The 15396-nt window shown below is 49.9% G+C and overlaps 1 protein-coding gene and 1 long non-coding RNA gene across 3 annotated transcripts in view; both read left to right on the top strand.

Moving 5' to 3' along the window:
- Window positions 1–5804, top strand: part of LASP1 (LIM and SH3 protein 1) — a 34473-nt gene extending 28669 nt beyond the window's left edge. For both annotated transcript variants that reach the window (XM_084862410.1, XM_084862411.1), the window contains exons 5-7: window positions 1047–1191; window positions 1446–1549; window positions 2793–5804. In XM_084862410.1, coding sequence (XP_084718536.1) covers window positions 1047–1191; window positions 1446–1549; window positions 2793–2966 — 423 coding nt within the window. In that variant the 3' untranslated portion in view covers window positions 2967–5804. The remainder of the gene's footprint in view (window positions 1–1046; window positions 1192–1445; window positions 1550–2792) is intronic.
- Window positions 5805–8617: 2813 nt separating this feature from the next.
- Window positions 8618–10356, top strand: LOC311611507. Its single transcript, XR_014793119.1, has 3 exons — window positions 8618–8970; window positions 9523–9688; window positions 10190–10356. It is a non-coding gene; the product is annotated as an uncharacterized lncRNA (long non-coding RNA).
- Window positions 10357–15396: the final 5040 nt, after the last annotated feature.

Genomic DNA, 15396 nt, shown 5'->3' with positions numbered 1-15396 from the left:
TTTATTCCTGGGCACTGAGATTTGCATGCCATAGGAAGTTCATGCATCCCCCAACATTAAAAAAGAAATGAAGTAAAAGATTCTTCGCTCATGGACCTTGCACTAAGCCTGCTTCAGGCTCAGCTGGGAGCTTTTAAAAATGCACAGTCCAGCCCTAGACGCTTTGGCTCAGTGTATAGAGAGCATTGGCCTGTGGACTGAAAGGTCCTGGGTTCGATTCCGGTCAAGGGCATATGCTCGCGTGGCTGGCTGGATCTCCCAGTAGGGGGCGTGCAGGAGGCAGCCGATCAATGATTCCCTATCATCATTGATGTTTGTCTCCCTTTCCCTTCCTCTCTGACATCATTTTGTTTGCTTTTAAAGGCCTAGCCCGGAACCCTAGCCCTGGTTTAGCAGGTTCTGTGGGAGGCCCTGGAGCCGTGGGAGGGCGCGGATCTCAGCGGGTTCTGTTCAGCCCGCTTTTGTCTCCCTAAGGGCTGGGGTCCTCAGCAGAGCTCTGGCCTCCATGGCTCAGGCCTGTAAGAGGCAGAGCCACCTGCTGATGGAGGACACGGCTCTGGGACCTGTGTGCTCTTGTACAGCTCTCTTTGCTGGTCAGCGCCTCGGGTTCCTTGTCTGTTAAAGGGGGCTGTGCTGTGCCCCCTCGGAGGTGCTGATAGGTCAGACGACCCGTGACGTGGAGCCCGCAGCCCAGTGCCTGGCACCGAGTAGGTGCTCAGGAAACAGAGTCGCTGCTCTTGCTGCTCTGGGCCAGCAGGGGGCACCAGCCCCTGCCACAGGCACCGTTCACGTTTGTCTGGTGCTTTCGTGTGCGTGGCCCTTGCCGTCGTCATCTCGTGGCACCTCCGGCTCACCCGGGGAGACACCTTTGGAAACAGGCCCGGCAAGGCCCTGTGGCATGTCCCAGGGCACAGCTGTGCACCCTCGTGAGAGCCTGGCTCTCTCCGCCTGGAGCCCTCGCGTCTCAGCCCGGGACCTTGGTGGCCATGGGAGGGAGCTTAGGTTGGCGTCTGTGGTCCTTTACCCGGTGCTTTCTGCCCTTGCAGATAAAGTACCACGAGGAGTTCGAGAAGAGCCGCATGGGCCCCAGTGGGGGTGAGGGCATGGAGCCCGAGCGCCGAGACTCCCAGGACTCCGGCTACCGGAGACCCCAGGAGCAGCAGCCTCACCACATCCCGACCGGCGCCCCCGGTGAGCACACACACACAGGCAGGTCTCGTGCCCACAGAGGGCATGAGCTGGGGACAGGGCCTCTGCTGGGCCCGGGGAGGAGGAGGCGGAGTGCCCCCCTTGCTGTAGAATACGGGACACGGGTGGGCACTCGGACGTCGCCTCTGAGAAGTGGGCCTTGAGCGGGACTGTGGGCTTCTGGGAGGGAGGAGGGAGGCCTGGGAGGGCCGGGTTTGTCAGGACAGGCTCTGAGCCCCGCCTCCTCCTTCTTCCAGTTTACCAGCAGCCCCCGCAGCAGCAGGTGGCCCCGTCCTACGGCGGCTACAAGGAGCCTGCAGCCCCGGTGTCCACACAGCGCAGCGCCCCAGGCGGGGGCGGGGTGAGTCGCTGGGCCCAGGTGGGAGGTGGGCGGTGGGCGGTGGGCGGTTGTGAGGCCTGGGGCAGCAGGGGTGGGTGGGCCTGGAGAGATGGGTGGGCTTAGGGAAGAACCGAGGTCACAGATTCTTCTTAGAGACCCTGCCCGGCAGGCCTGGCTGCTCCTGGCCTCTGACCCCAGTTTCTACATCACCTGCAGGCGATAGGGATCTTGGCCTCTGGGGCAGAGGGTGAGTGTGGGATCGCGGGCAGAACCCTGGGTTGGGCTAGGGGCCCAGCCAGACCCGTCGCCCAGGTTCTCTTACGCCGGCCGCCTGGGAGCTCAGGAGGCACCTCTGTGCTCGGGGCCACCCAGACCTGGTGCCTGGTCCCCGCTCTCCATGGAGGACACCCTGCCCCGTGCTCTTCATGTCTCAGGCTGCTCCTTCCTCGGAGGGGTCCTCCCAGACATTAAAAGGGGGACCCAGAGTCAAGTCCCCATCCACTGACATGCGCCTCAAAATCACTGAGATCCAGACACGGTCCCTCTTAGCCCCCAACTGGGCTAGATCCCGATCCGGCCAGTCCCACCCTTGTCAAGCCAGCTGGGCAGAGGGCGTAGCCTCAGGTCCCTGCTGATTGTTCCTTAAGGAGACTTGGCCTCAGCTGTGGGTGGAGCCATCTTTGTGATGGATGATGGTCCATTAGCATATCCCCTCTTTATTAGATAGGATTGTGACTCTTTTTAATTCTCACCTGAGGTTATTGATTTTAGAGAGAGAGGAAGGGAGAGGGAGAGAGAAGTACGTTGTGAGAGAGAACCATAAATTGGCCACTTCCTGCAACCTCGGTATGTGCCCTGACCGGGAATCGAACCTGTGACCTTCCGAGGCTTGGGGCACCGCTCTAACCAACTGAGTTACACCAGCCAGGGCGTGCCTGCCTTTTAGTAGATGCCAAATAGACTGGACACTCTCAGAAGGTGACAGTGAGAAAATGCAAGGCAGAGCCCAGGCCTTCCCGTCTCTGGCTCCCGGGTCCCTGCTCACCCAGGCTCCACTCCGGGGTCCCAGGCCGGCAGGGAGGGAGGCCGGGCCCGGGCTGACTGTGCCCCGGGCTGCCTGTGCGCTCCGGGCTGCCTGCGCGCCCCCGGCTGCCTGCGCGCCCCCGGCTGCCTGCGCGCCCCCGGGCTGACTGCGCCCCCCGGGCTGACTGCGCCCCCCGGGCTGACTGCGCCCCCCGGGCTGACTGCGCCCCTGTCCCCGCAGAAGCGGTACCGCGCCGTCTACGACTACAGCGCCGCGGACGAGGACGAGGTCTCCTTCCAGGACGGGGACACCATCGTGAACGTGCAGCAGATCGACGACGGCTGGATGTACGGGACCGTGGAGCGCACGGGCGACACGGGGATGCTGCCGGCCAACTACGTGGAGGCCATCTGAGCCCCCGCCCGCCCGTCCTTCCGCGCGTCCCACCGCATCGCATCCGCATCGTCCTGGCGCGACCGGTCCGCCCTCCGTGTCTCTGTGTCTTTAAATCTGCGACAGCTCGTTCCTTCCCAACCTCCTCCTGCTTCTTTTGCCACCTGAAGCCGTGTCCTGCCCCCTCCCCGGGCTCCTTCCTCGGCAGGTTTTCCCCTGGGCCGACCTCTCGCTCTTCCCTCCGGTGGAGCAGGAGCGGACCTTCTGCGGGGGCCCCGGCCGCTGGGCTGGGCTGCAAAGGGAGGTCCCTCGGCTCCCAGGCCTCTGCCTGCTCTTTCTCGGCCCCCTCAGGCCCTCCAGCCCACCTTCACACACCCGAACATTCCAGGGCTGGGGTGAGCCCCGGCCCCCGGGACTCCGGGGAGGGGCTCCATGCATTCCCAGGAGCGGAGCCCCACCGTCCAGGCCGGGCCGGGCCGGCCACTGTGCGGGCGCCGGGAAGAGAGGGGGCTCTGCTTCTCAGAGATGGGCTGCTGGCCCTCTGGGGGTCCCCTCCCCTCCCTCTCGTTCCTCAGAGGAGGGTGACGTTCCCCCCGTGGGGTCCAGGCACCCCCCCCCCCACGTGTTCTCCTCACACTGTGATTTTGCTCTCCCGCCCCCGGAGACCCGGTGTGGGCCAGGAGCTCCCTCGGAGGCACGGCTGGGGTCACGTTCTGGCCTTCCTTACTTTTGGGGACCGCTGCAGGAAGAAGGGGACGGGCTGTTCTCTCCGAGCCCCCTTTTCTCTGCACTTCCTCTCCCCGCCCCCCCCACTCCCCAACCCCCAGGACCCCTGGCTCGCCTCCTTGGCTGGAAGCCGAGGTCCTGACAGGTGGGACGAGGAAGCACCCCGAGATCCGGGCTGGGTGGGCCACTCCTCCCTGCTCCTCCTGGAAGGGAGCCCCCTCCCCACCCGCCCCCACGTGCACAGGAACCGTGCGAGGCCACAGGACCCGCTGTGTCTCCAGGACGTGGCCTGTGGGGGGAGGAGCGTGAGTGTCAGCGAGTGTGAGCGAGTGTGAGCGAGTGTGAGCGTGAGTGTGAGCGAGTGTGAGCGAAGGGGCAGGGTGTGGCCTGCAGGGGTCTCCGGCTTGTGTGAGGGCGCACAGGACTGTTTTCCCCTCATATTTTCCTCAGAGCCCACAGTGAGGGGACAAGGGCGGCCCTAGGGGACAGAAGTTCCTCATGCTTCCTTCGGAATGAAATTTCCTCTTCTGTCCCCGATGGAGGAAGCCCGCCCGCCCGCCTCCGTGGCGGTGTGCCGGCGGAAGTACGGGAGTGACTGAAGATGGGCGGGCGCTGACACGGCCTCCTGGGGGGGGAGGAGGGAGAAGGCTTCGAGCCTCCAGGCATATTCTCTCCCCCATCTCTGTCCTGCGCTGCAGACCAGGGGCCAGAGGCCCCTGTGCTACCCACACTGTGGGTGCCTTACTCTGGGGGCTCTGCCCCCCCCCCCCCCCGGCCTCTCCCTTACTTACCGAAAGCCCCCCCTGGAGGTGTTAGGAGAGGGTCCCAGGGCTTCAAAACTGGAAGCACAGGCCCCGGGGCGAGGAAGGGAAAGACGGTGCTATCTCCAGTCCCTTCTGTCCCTCGCTGGCGGCTGCCACAGCCCTGCCGGGCGTTACTCATCTCTGGGCTTTCTCCCCCCACCCGCGTCCACCAGGCCCCATCGTTAACATCTTTGCGGCCTTGTCCCCTGCGTGGTGGCTGCAGGCATGATCGAGTCCTCTGCGTGTGAGTTAAGCTGGGACTGTTGAGCCCAGATGAGGGAGCTCAGGAAATGGCTGTGGGGGAGCAGGTGTGATCTCTCTGGGGGAGGCCGAGGCATGGCCCCAGCCAGGGGAGGGTGGTGGCGGGTTTCCCATGGGGCGATCTGGGGGTGAGGGAGCAACGTTGGGAACCTGGGGAGAGGCGCCGGTCCATTCCATTTCCTCTTGATCTCAAAGCACAACATGGGTTCTGGGACCAAAGGTCAGAGACACGCCGTGTGGAGGACGCGAGGGGGGGCGGGGGGAGGGGGGCCTGGAGGAGCCAGATACAGCCTTTTCACACAGTTTAACTTCCCTTCCAAAACAAGGCGGGCGGCCCCTGGAATCCTGCTGCCGGGCCCGCCGCTCCTCCCACCCTAAAAATAGGGGGCCTTTTTTTATACACCCCACAGAGAGGAGGGGCTGCCGCACTGGTGCTGAGGGACCCAGGGGCTGCTGGGAGTCCTTGTTCCTTTCCAGAACCATCCATCCCCAGAAGAGCACAGAACTCGGGGCCGGGCGGAGGCCCCGGCCTCCGCTTACGGTCCATAGAGGTCTTTCAGCCAGTGTCCCAGGAAAAGTCAGAGCTGGGGTGTGAATGTGGCGTCAGTGGACCAATAATAAACGCGAGAAGCCCAGCGGTGAGAAAAGCGAGTTCTCTCGACACCGCTTCCTGTTTTCTTCCTTGTGTCCCTCCAGGGAAAACGATTGCTTAATTTCTGCATTTTCCCCCCCTTCACGTATGCACTTTGGGGCTTTTTTTTTTTTTTTTTTTTTAATAGCTGGAAAAAAAATACCACCTCACAAACCTGTATTTAAAAAGAAACAGAAATGACCGTGTGAGACTTGCCTCTGTCCGAACATTTCATCCGTGTGTGTGTGTGTGTGTGTGTGAAGCCGTCATTCATCTTTTTATACGGGGTGGTCGTCTCTCCCTGGTTTGTCTGGTCCCCTCCCTCGTGGGCTTGTGCTTGGGATCAAATCCTTCTGGCCTGTTATGATTCTGAACGTTTGACTTGGACCACAAATGAATCCCTCTGGTGACTCGAATAAAACTATAATTTTTACCTGCGGACTTCGCTTCCTCTCTGGCTCTGGCGGCGGCTGTCTGCGTGTGACCATCTGTTTGGGGGCCTTGGCCTGGCACCCTCCTGGGAGCCCTGCCACCTGTCCTTCGGGGTGGGGGGGGAAGAGACCAGTTTGGAAGCAGCCTAAAGTGGCAGTTTGCCTTGGCACCTACCCACCCGCCTGCGCCTGGCACTTGGGTGACACCCCCACAAACTTCCGAGTTCCCGTGTTCTCTTCCTGTCTGACTTGCTTCACGAGGTACCCGTCTCCACACTGGGCGGGAGGTGATGGGTCTAACTCGGTGGTCAGCAAACTCATTAGTCAACAGAGCCAACTACCAATAGTACGATGATTGAAATTTCTTTTGAGAGCCATATTTTTTAAACTTCTTCAAAACAGACTTGCCCAGGCTGTGGTATTTTGTGGAAGAGCCACACTCAAGGGGCCGAGGAGCTGCATGTGGCTCTCGAGCCGCAGTTTGCAGACCACGGGTCTTAATTCATCTTTAAGCCCCCAGTGTTTGCCCAAGGCCAGGCACAGAGCGGCTCAACAAATGTGACTTAATGAGCTCAGCTGGGGGGCTGTTCTAGCTCAGCCTGCCCTTCGCAGGCCCATACCTGAGGGATGAACTGACGGAGCCTGGGACAGAGGGACTGCGGTGGGAGAAGGCAGGGGCGAAGCCGTTGGTGGTCTGACAGCCCAACGCCCTATTCACGATGCCTTGCACCTGTGATCTTCAACACAGACTTTTTATTTCATCTTATTAGCCGTGCGAGAGAACGAGCTACCGTGGTGCCCATCTTATAAGAGGGGGTTCACTGAAACCCAGAAAGGCCGTGGTTCGGGGGAAGTCACAGCTGGGCTGGAGGTCTTAGGACCCCGGATGTGATGCTCACAGTCTTCTGCTACCTTGCTAGGGCTGTGTACCCAAGCCCTTTGCACGTCTCATTTCAGAATCTCCTGAGCTCTGGTCTAACGCCCCACCAGAAGGCCTCTCTGTCGGGCTAAGGAGGGGCAGAGGTGGAGAAGGAATCCAGACCCTCCCGTCCGGCTGTTCTGTGGGGAGGGCATTTCCCGCTCAGGCTCAGAGGGCAGGCATTCATTCCCTGGCTGCAGGGTGACGGCAGGGTGGGGAGGAAAAGGGCCTTCTTGAACTGAGCCTGCACTCAGCTTCCTAAGAAAGGGAATGTGACAGATAATCAGGGGAAGGACAGGCCGGGTCAGCAGGGCTGGCCGTGTGGGCAGTGTCGGGCGGCAGCTGGTGGGATAATTAAAGATAATACTGACACCTGCTTCTCGGAAGGAGCGGCTGCCTCGTGTTCCCGCTGGAAGGGAATGAGCTGGCAGGTCTTGCCTCCTGTGGGCCTGGCCCCTTTGTCCGAGCGGCAGCCCGCTCGCCCCAGGAGGCTGCGCTCCCCTGAGCGATGAGAGGGGCAGTCCTGCTGGGAGGATCTGCGTGCTGCCTCCTGGGCACAGGCCCACAGGAGGCGTTTCTAGACCCGATTCTAGAAGTGGCCTGAGTTCCCGAGACCTAACGTTTGGAGGGGGGATACTAATGCTTCACCCCCAGGCCCTTCCAAAGAAATTTTTTTGGGTGGAGCCCTGGACACTAGGCTTCAGAGATGTCACAGGAAAGTTTTGTAATTTAATGGAAAATAAGACAAAAAGGCATTAAGAGCAAATTAATACATAATACCCACGACCCAGCTTAAACAAATAAAACATCAATTTTTCCCCCTTTCCCTTCAGAAGAAGCCACTTGAATTTGCATTTCTAGGCACAGCGGGGCCTGAGAACTCTGGTGCCTCTCTGGGTGTAACACCAGAAGGAACGCGGAAGGCGGAAGAGGATACAAAAGAACAAGAATGTGGTAATGACCACAGAGAGACAGGCACGGAGGAGGGGAGAGGCCTCTGGTGCCCACACTGTAGAGGGAGGGACCTGAGCCGAGGGGCATTTCAGACAGAAGGTGGGCCAGTCTGGGGCGGAGAGCAATGTGGACTCCGGAGTGTGCCAGCCGACTGGTAGTTTTTATTTACTTATTTATTTTATTGATCTTTTACAGAGAGGAAGGGAGAGGGATAGAAGGTTAGAAACATCGCTGAGAGAGAAACATTGATCAGCTGCCTCCCGCACACCTCCTACTGGGGATGTGCCCGCAACTAAGGTACATGCCCTTGACTGGAGTCAAACCCAGGACGCTTGAGTTTGCAGGCTGACGCTCTATCCACTGAGCCGAAGCGGTTAGGGCTGGTAGTTTTGAATCTTGGTCTCTGCCACTTCCAGTGACACATTGGGCAAATTCCTCACTATCTCTGAGCCTCAGCTATAGGAGACCTGTAGGAGGCTGTGTTCCCCTGAACGCAGGGAGGGTGAAGTTACACCATCTGGGCAGTATCGGGCACAGGCTAGAATCCTGTGTCAGCCCCGGCCCAGAGATGCCAGCTGAGGCTCATGAGACCTTTTCCCACATCTCTCCATACGGGACCTTTACACCATGAGCACGGCCCACCCCACTCCCAACCATTCTTCTGAGATCATTTGCTGGGGGCGTGTGAGGAGAAAGAGGAGAAGAAAGGCAGGGCGACTCACTCCTAAGGGATCTGGCTAGAGATCCGCTCTCCTCCTCCGACCCTGTCATGCAGACTCCACTTAGATACCAAGGGTGGGATTGGGTTCCCGGGGAGAAATTGAGCCTCCTCAGTGCTGCTTGGTCTCAATCCAGCAGTTCCTGGGTCACCCAATCCCGGGCTTCCTGATTGGTTGGCTGTGGTGTGTGGAGGTGGGGTAAAGGAAGCTGCTGATGGAACGGCAGCATCCCTTAGACTCGGGCCCTGGAAGGGGGAGGGGAAAAACGAGGGCTGAGCCCTGGAGGGAGGAGGGAGCCATTCCTCTCCGCTGACTGCAACCTCGGAGCTCACAGCTCACATTTCCCTGCAATCCAGAGGCCTCCTCGGCCGAGAACTCCATAATGCTGGATATTTTCATCCTGATGTTCTTTGCCATCATAGGCCTGGTCATTCTCTCCTACATCATCTATCTGCTCTAGTGCCTGCAGCTGCGGCGGAGCCCACAGGAGAACCGCTCAGGGAAGAAGGATGAAGCTGGCTGGCCGAGCATCCTGCTTTGCTGACGCACCGGTGGATTTTTGCTTCTGGTCCTTATTTCGGGTATTGATTCAAAAACAAAATTAAGAGAGATCTTGTTTTTGTATCCCCCACCCCCCTCCCAGATGTATTGATGTAGTATTTCTCAGACCACTCTGAAAAGAATAAGAAATGCCAACTTTTTTCTTTGTGGCCTCATTTAAAACATTTTTAAAAAAATGAAAGCCACTAGGGGAAGGATTTTTAGGTAGAATGAGTTGGGAGTGGTGTGCATGAGTTGGGAGTGGTGTGCATGGACTATAATTTTGTAGCTTTTTTCTCAAGTTGCTCAAACTCCAAGTTGTCCGTTCTCTTCCGGTAATTAAAGGTTAAAAACACGTCATTCTATGCCAGCAGGGTGGTTTACAATTATGCTTGCACCGTTGAGTTAATGAGTGACTCATTCTCACTTGAAGATGAGCTAGGAAATGAGAAGTACTGAGGAGTGGGGTTTGGGGGAAAGGAGAGAGGAACTCCTCTTTCTTTTCTTAGTCCCCAGAGCCTAAGACCAGGGTAGGAACGGAGACCTTTGCCGCCGCACCCATCTGACCCCTGTTGTTTCTGCGTTTCCCACAGTTCCCGGTCTCCGGTCCAGCAAGAGGCCTCTTATCAACAGCGGCTGCCCCGCCGCCCAAACAGATCCCTTCCAGAGCCTTCCGGATATGGTCAAGCAAGGGACTTCTGGAATTCAGAGTCTGAGGCACTCGGCTGGGACATCAGGAATTCACGGCATGGCTGGCAGGTGTGCGTGCTTTTGAGCTCTAAGCTGAAAACACAGATAGCTGAAATGGAGACCCTAGAGAACTTCTCAAAATTCATTTCGATAGGAGAGCCTTTCCTTAAGTGTTTTCTTTCCCTCACGAAGGTGTTCCTTTGTTAAGTCCAAGACCACATTGTCTCTCTTGACCTAGCCACTTCACCCCTGCCGCTACAGACTGCACAATCTGGGGCTGTGTGATTTCCTTTGACTTAGTTTCTAGTCTGAAGGAACTTGTCATCTGAGCTCTTAAGATTTACTTTCCTCGCTCCCCTAACATTTGCGCTCCAGCTTCTCACTGAAAGAGAGAAACAGTTCTATAGTTCTCATTCTTTGTGCGTGGCTGAGTCATAAGTTATTGAAACAAGATGGCTATGCTTGTTATTTGGGAGAAATATCTCTCTTACTGCAAAGTAAATGCTTTTTAAGTTGTCAAATGTTCCTTTTCTGGAAAAAGCCTTTCAACATATTTTCTGTCCAATTCAGGTTGAAGAAACCATATATTTTGGGGTCCAGAAAAGACTGAAAAATCCATCATAATTGTTTTATATTTGATTTTTTAGCTTAAAAATAAACAAGAAAGATGAACTTAATCGTTTTACCCATACCATTGTGTCCCATTCCCATGTTTTAAAAAGAAATAAAATTGAGGCAGTATAAGATATTGTCAATTAAAATTAAAAACTTGTTTTTTAGAACTCTGGCCAAGAAAAAACATTGTTCTAGAAGCTTTTTGTCTTGGCAACAAATTATGTGACCTTCAGTAAGTCATTGAACCTTTCAGGGTTTCATTTTTTTTCCTGACAAATGGAAGCGATGGACTAGAAAATTAATATCCACTTTGAAGTTCTACAATTCTAGGATGCATCATCTTTGAAAACTACATCTTTGAGAACAGAAATCTTTAAAAAAAAAACAACACAAAAAAACCTTAATAGTTAACAGTAGTCCACTTTCCTGCTCTCCCCAAGTGACATTTTATGACAAAAACACAACTAACTACAAGACTCTTTTGGCACATTGTGAGGGGGAAAAAATGACTATTTTTTACCCCAAACATATCTCAGTGGTACTTGGCCATGGTGGTTTGTAACAAAAATAGATAATCTGATAGATACACCAATGCAAAAGCCTGGCCTGACCATTAATACATTCAGAGATGATCTTTAGTTATCTGTGGAGTCCTTGATATGACATTTCCCAGTAAAACATTCCTCTACTCTTTGGCATAGTTTTGTGTTTGATACGAAATTTTCTTCAAGTCAAGATAGCAGCTCTAGGTCACTTCCCTAGGCAATCAGGGAAGTGTTAGTATTTTGGAGGGGTCCAAGTAACAGTTAATTATTGTGGTGTAATCTTCATGGTATAGTCTCTAATCAAGCTCACTCTGAAGTTTTTCATGAGGTCAAGGCTCTTCAGTCTGAATCCATAGAAAGCTGATGTGACTAATCAATTCAGTGAAAACAATCCGCCGATTTTCAGTTATACAACAGTGATATATACCACTGGCTCTGGGCACAATATAAGGACAGAAAGATTATCCATATTTTCAGTTACTTGTGAAATAATTACATTTTGGAAGAAATTTTATGACTGTGGGCCGCGCCTGCATGGCCAAGGTAGCTGAAAGGCTCAGAAAAGACAGACGAAACAATGAAGGCTGGTTTTTGGTGGGATGTGGCTTTCTGAGAGACAGCGCCAACCCCACCAGCCGAGTCTTTATTTTATAGCAGATGCCACGAGGCAAAGGAAGGGCGTGGTCAAGATGTTTACAGCATTCTCGTGAGTTTCGATCCTACTCCATTACATGCACCTGATCAAGCTTTGTTTACTTGCAGCCTCTAGCACTCAGGCACGTGGGCCACGTGTTTGGACCACAGGTTCATGCTCACAACTACAGCTGTTGGCTATCATTGTGCAGGGAGGCTCTGCCCTCCAAGCTGGGACTAACACGCAGCCATGAGAGGACTGTGCCCTCTGATCAGTCCAAGGCTTGAACCTGTCCAAACGCTGTAGCTGCACCCAACTTTATGCTTATATCCATCCTATAATAATGCCAGTTTATAACAGCGTTTATCATTTTGATAATTTTAAAAAATTTTCATATTTAAACTTTTTGTATATTAAAACACTGGAAAACATTGCTTCTGTAATATAAGGTTGTGTTTGGTTTTAAACCTCATCTAAGGATATTCTTCCATTAAATTTTTAGAGAGAGTGGAAGAGAGAGGGAAAGACAAGAGAAATATTGATATGAGACAAACACATCAATTGGTTGCCTCTCCTGCTTGAGGCCTGACCAAGCAAGGTACATGCCCTTGACTGGAATCGAACCTGGGACCCTTTGGTCCACAGGCTGATGCTCTATCCACTAAGCCAAATCAGCTAGGGCGGTAATATAAGGTTTTGGATAAATTTTACAAATCTGTGTCATAGGGCAATCATGTCCTAAGAAAGGGGATTATACTTGGCCCACATAAATGCAATAAAAACATCTCTAAATAATTGTAGATTACTTGGAAAAAATTAATGTGGCATAATGCTAAGAATTATTATATTAATACCTGCTTTATTGATTAAAAATAAGGGGTTTGTATGGAAAAGTGATGTATTTTATTTTATCAGCAAGAGGACATATTTTGGGAAACAGTTAAATAATGAAAAGATAAATGTTACTAAGCTAGACTCATCCAAGCAATAAGCTCTGAGTATATGGAATCAAATCCAAACTTTCAGAGTTTGAAGCTTAGCATGACATTAATTTATTAACTTTCAGAAAATGTTTGCTTATTAAAGGCTTACAATAAGCATTCAAATTTCAAAATCCCTAGAGTATCATTTTAATTTAAATTATTTACAAATAATGGGAATTTCCCTTAATAGAATACTAAAGAACAGTTGAAATAAAAAATTATCTTTGTAAATGATATACTTTGCCTTTACCAACCTCCAAATGTTTGTTACAATGGCCTCTTCTAGTTTTGCTCTCATCTATTTTAAACAAAAATAAAAGCAAAGTCATATATAAAGAGGGAAACAGAAAAAGTCATTGACACAACTTCCATTATAAACTCAAACATACTAAGGAAGACATTTACAAATAGTTAATAACTTTTTGTTCTTAGAAAAACACTGCAATATCTTGTAGTCATGGGAAATAACAGGTAATGCACAATACTTAATTACATATTTTGTTTTTTGAAATTAGTATTAAACTAATTGTAGCATATCTATTTTAGCAGGAATTAAAATATTAATTGGTTGGGGATTTGGTATCTGAAATAGATAACAGAACAGTATAGAATACTGTTGTAGTTACAGATTATTATACAATTTAGGAATTGTTGCTAGTAAATGAAATTAATTTATATACTATAATATTAAGCATAAATATACATATACATAAATTTATAGCTAATTAAACATTATTTTATGTTAAGGCATTTTATAGTTTGATCATGGCAGAGCTTTAATAAATAAAAGCTTAAATAAAAATAAGTTCCTCAAAAAAAAATAATTTAAAGAAATTTATACATTCAATGACTTGCATAATGACAAACTGGACAACTTAGAAATGTTTCTAATTTTATTTTTATTTTATTAATATAAATAAATAACAAAATAAATAAGTTAACAAATATTAAATATTTACGTATCAAAGACATTTTACCATAAACACAATACTTTAAAAATAATAATCATACTTTTTAGTTTGTGCACCTTGAAGCTATGATCTTAGAGTATCTATAAGCATTTGTTTTATTTTGTTTTTAATTTAAAAGGCTTTCAAGGGTTAAACTAAGCTTGTTTTTTTAGTCTAATTACTTGAAGAGTTTTCTGGAGTTATATTTTCTTTCTTGATGAAAAAAAAGTATTCTTAGTCCTTTGGCACTTTTTTGTAACCTAGGAAAGACTGCCCAAAACAACTATTTTTGAGATCATATGTCTTAGTCTAGTAATGTTTCAATAAACCAAGGAGCTATGTCTACAGACTGGTTTTTGACAGGGTTCACAGCTGCCTATAGTGGAATTGGTAAAGAAGTTACATTGCTAGCAAGGTATCCAATAACATGAGGCTTTTACAGCAGCTTTGTATTTTTATCCTTCACAATATTTATTGACATAAACATTTGTAATCATATAATTCAGTACTATTCACTTAAAGAAGTTAACTCCGGTAATAGCCACACGAAGAGATTAATATTTTTTTGCTGACATAAGATGGTTCCTCCACTTTTACCTTTTCTACTGGGCACGTCACACTTGCTCTAATTCCCAAAGGTGAAAAATTATCACGGCAATAAAATCTTTGTTATTAACAAAACAACTGGGAGCACGAATTAAGCTATCAGAGATGGGAAAGGTGTGAAATAGGTGCCTATTGTTCATGCCATGGGAGAGCAGCCTTGAACTCTTCAAAGCCGGAAAGGCTTCCCAGGTACAGTAATTTACTGCCGGATCGTGAAAACAACAAAGTTGAGGAGTCAGAAGGGCATGAGAAGGAATTATCCAAAAAAGTATTAAGAAGATATTTTTTTAGCCAACCTGATATGCTCTGGGGTTGAGCATCGACCCAGGAACCAAGTGGTCCCTGGTCATATGCCTGGGTTGCTGGGCTCGATCCCCAATGGAGTGCATGCAGGAGGCAGCTGATTGATGATGTTCCTCTCTCACCCATGTTTCTATCTCTCTATCCCTCTCCCTTCCTCTCTCTCTCTAACAAAATCAATAAAGATATATTAAAAAAAAAAGATGTTTTATGGTTTCATAAAGTACAGAGTATTTATCACAAGAAATAAACTTTAAATCAGTGTCTAAGAAATGTAGTACCATTAGTTTGTTATTAGTACTATTATGGTGTGTGTGTGTGTGTGTGTGTGTGTGTGTGTGTAGAAACAACAGTAAGTTAAATGTAATGCTGTCGTTGAGCTTTTTGGGCTTGCCTTCTAGTGGAAGTAAAAATCATCCTACAAATAGAAGTGAAAGGATTCTGAGGAAATCACTATGAAAAGGGAAAAAAGAGCTATCGATAGAAGCCCAGGTTAATCTTCTAATTCATAAAAAGGTACAGAATAAATGAATGATTTGAATTGTTAGTATTGTTATGTTATTATGACTATTCTAGAGTCAGCTAGGAGTGAACAATCTAACATTCTTAGGCTATTCATTTTGCACACGCTTGGTTTTTGTGGCAATATGATTGCATATACCATCACTTAAACATCAATATTAATGATAATATGCTTTCACAATTTAGGCTCCCACTTCAAAATTTGATATCACACTTTATTCCTAATGACGAATATATTCAGCAAAAAAACTGGACTGCTGTCCAGCTGGGTTCGGGCTTCATTCACCCTTTGGAAAGATAACCACCATCAACTCTAATCGTATAGACGTACTGCAGCCTGGTTTCTCTGTTACAATAAAATTACTGTCGACCCAAAAAGTAAAAAAAACACACAATAATAATAATAATAATAATAATAATAATAAAAACACTGGATTGCTGAATTGAGGAAACTGCAAATTTTGTCTCAAAAGTTATTTTTATTTATTAATAATTGAATGAAGAATTTTTCAATTTACTTTTTATTGGTAGCAAGATGATATCATTTACCTATTATACCCAAAGAATGAATCAGATTTTTTACGTCCCAAATTTCTCGGGATGGTGAGATAATGATCTCACA

Source organism: Pipistrellus hanaki, assembly GCF_964339955.1.
Source record: "Pipistrellus hanaki genome assembly, chromosome: 16".
Lineage (NCBI taxonomy): Eukaryota > Metazoa > Chordata > Mammalia > Chiroptera > Vespertilionidae > Pipistrellus > Pipistrellus hanaki.
The sequence above is the reverse complement of the archived record's forward strand: the minus strand, read 5'-3'. Positions and strand labels throughout refer to the sequence as shown.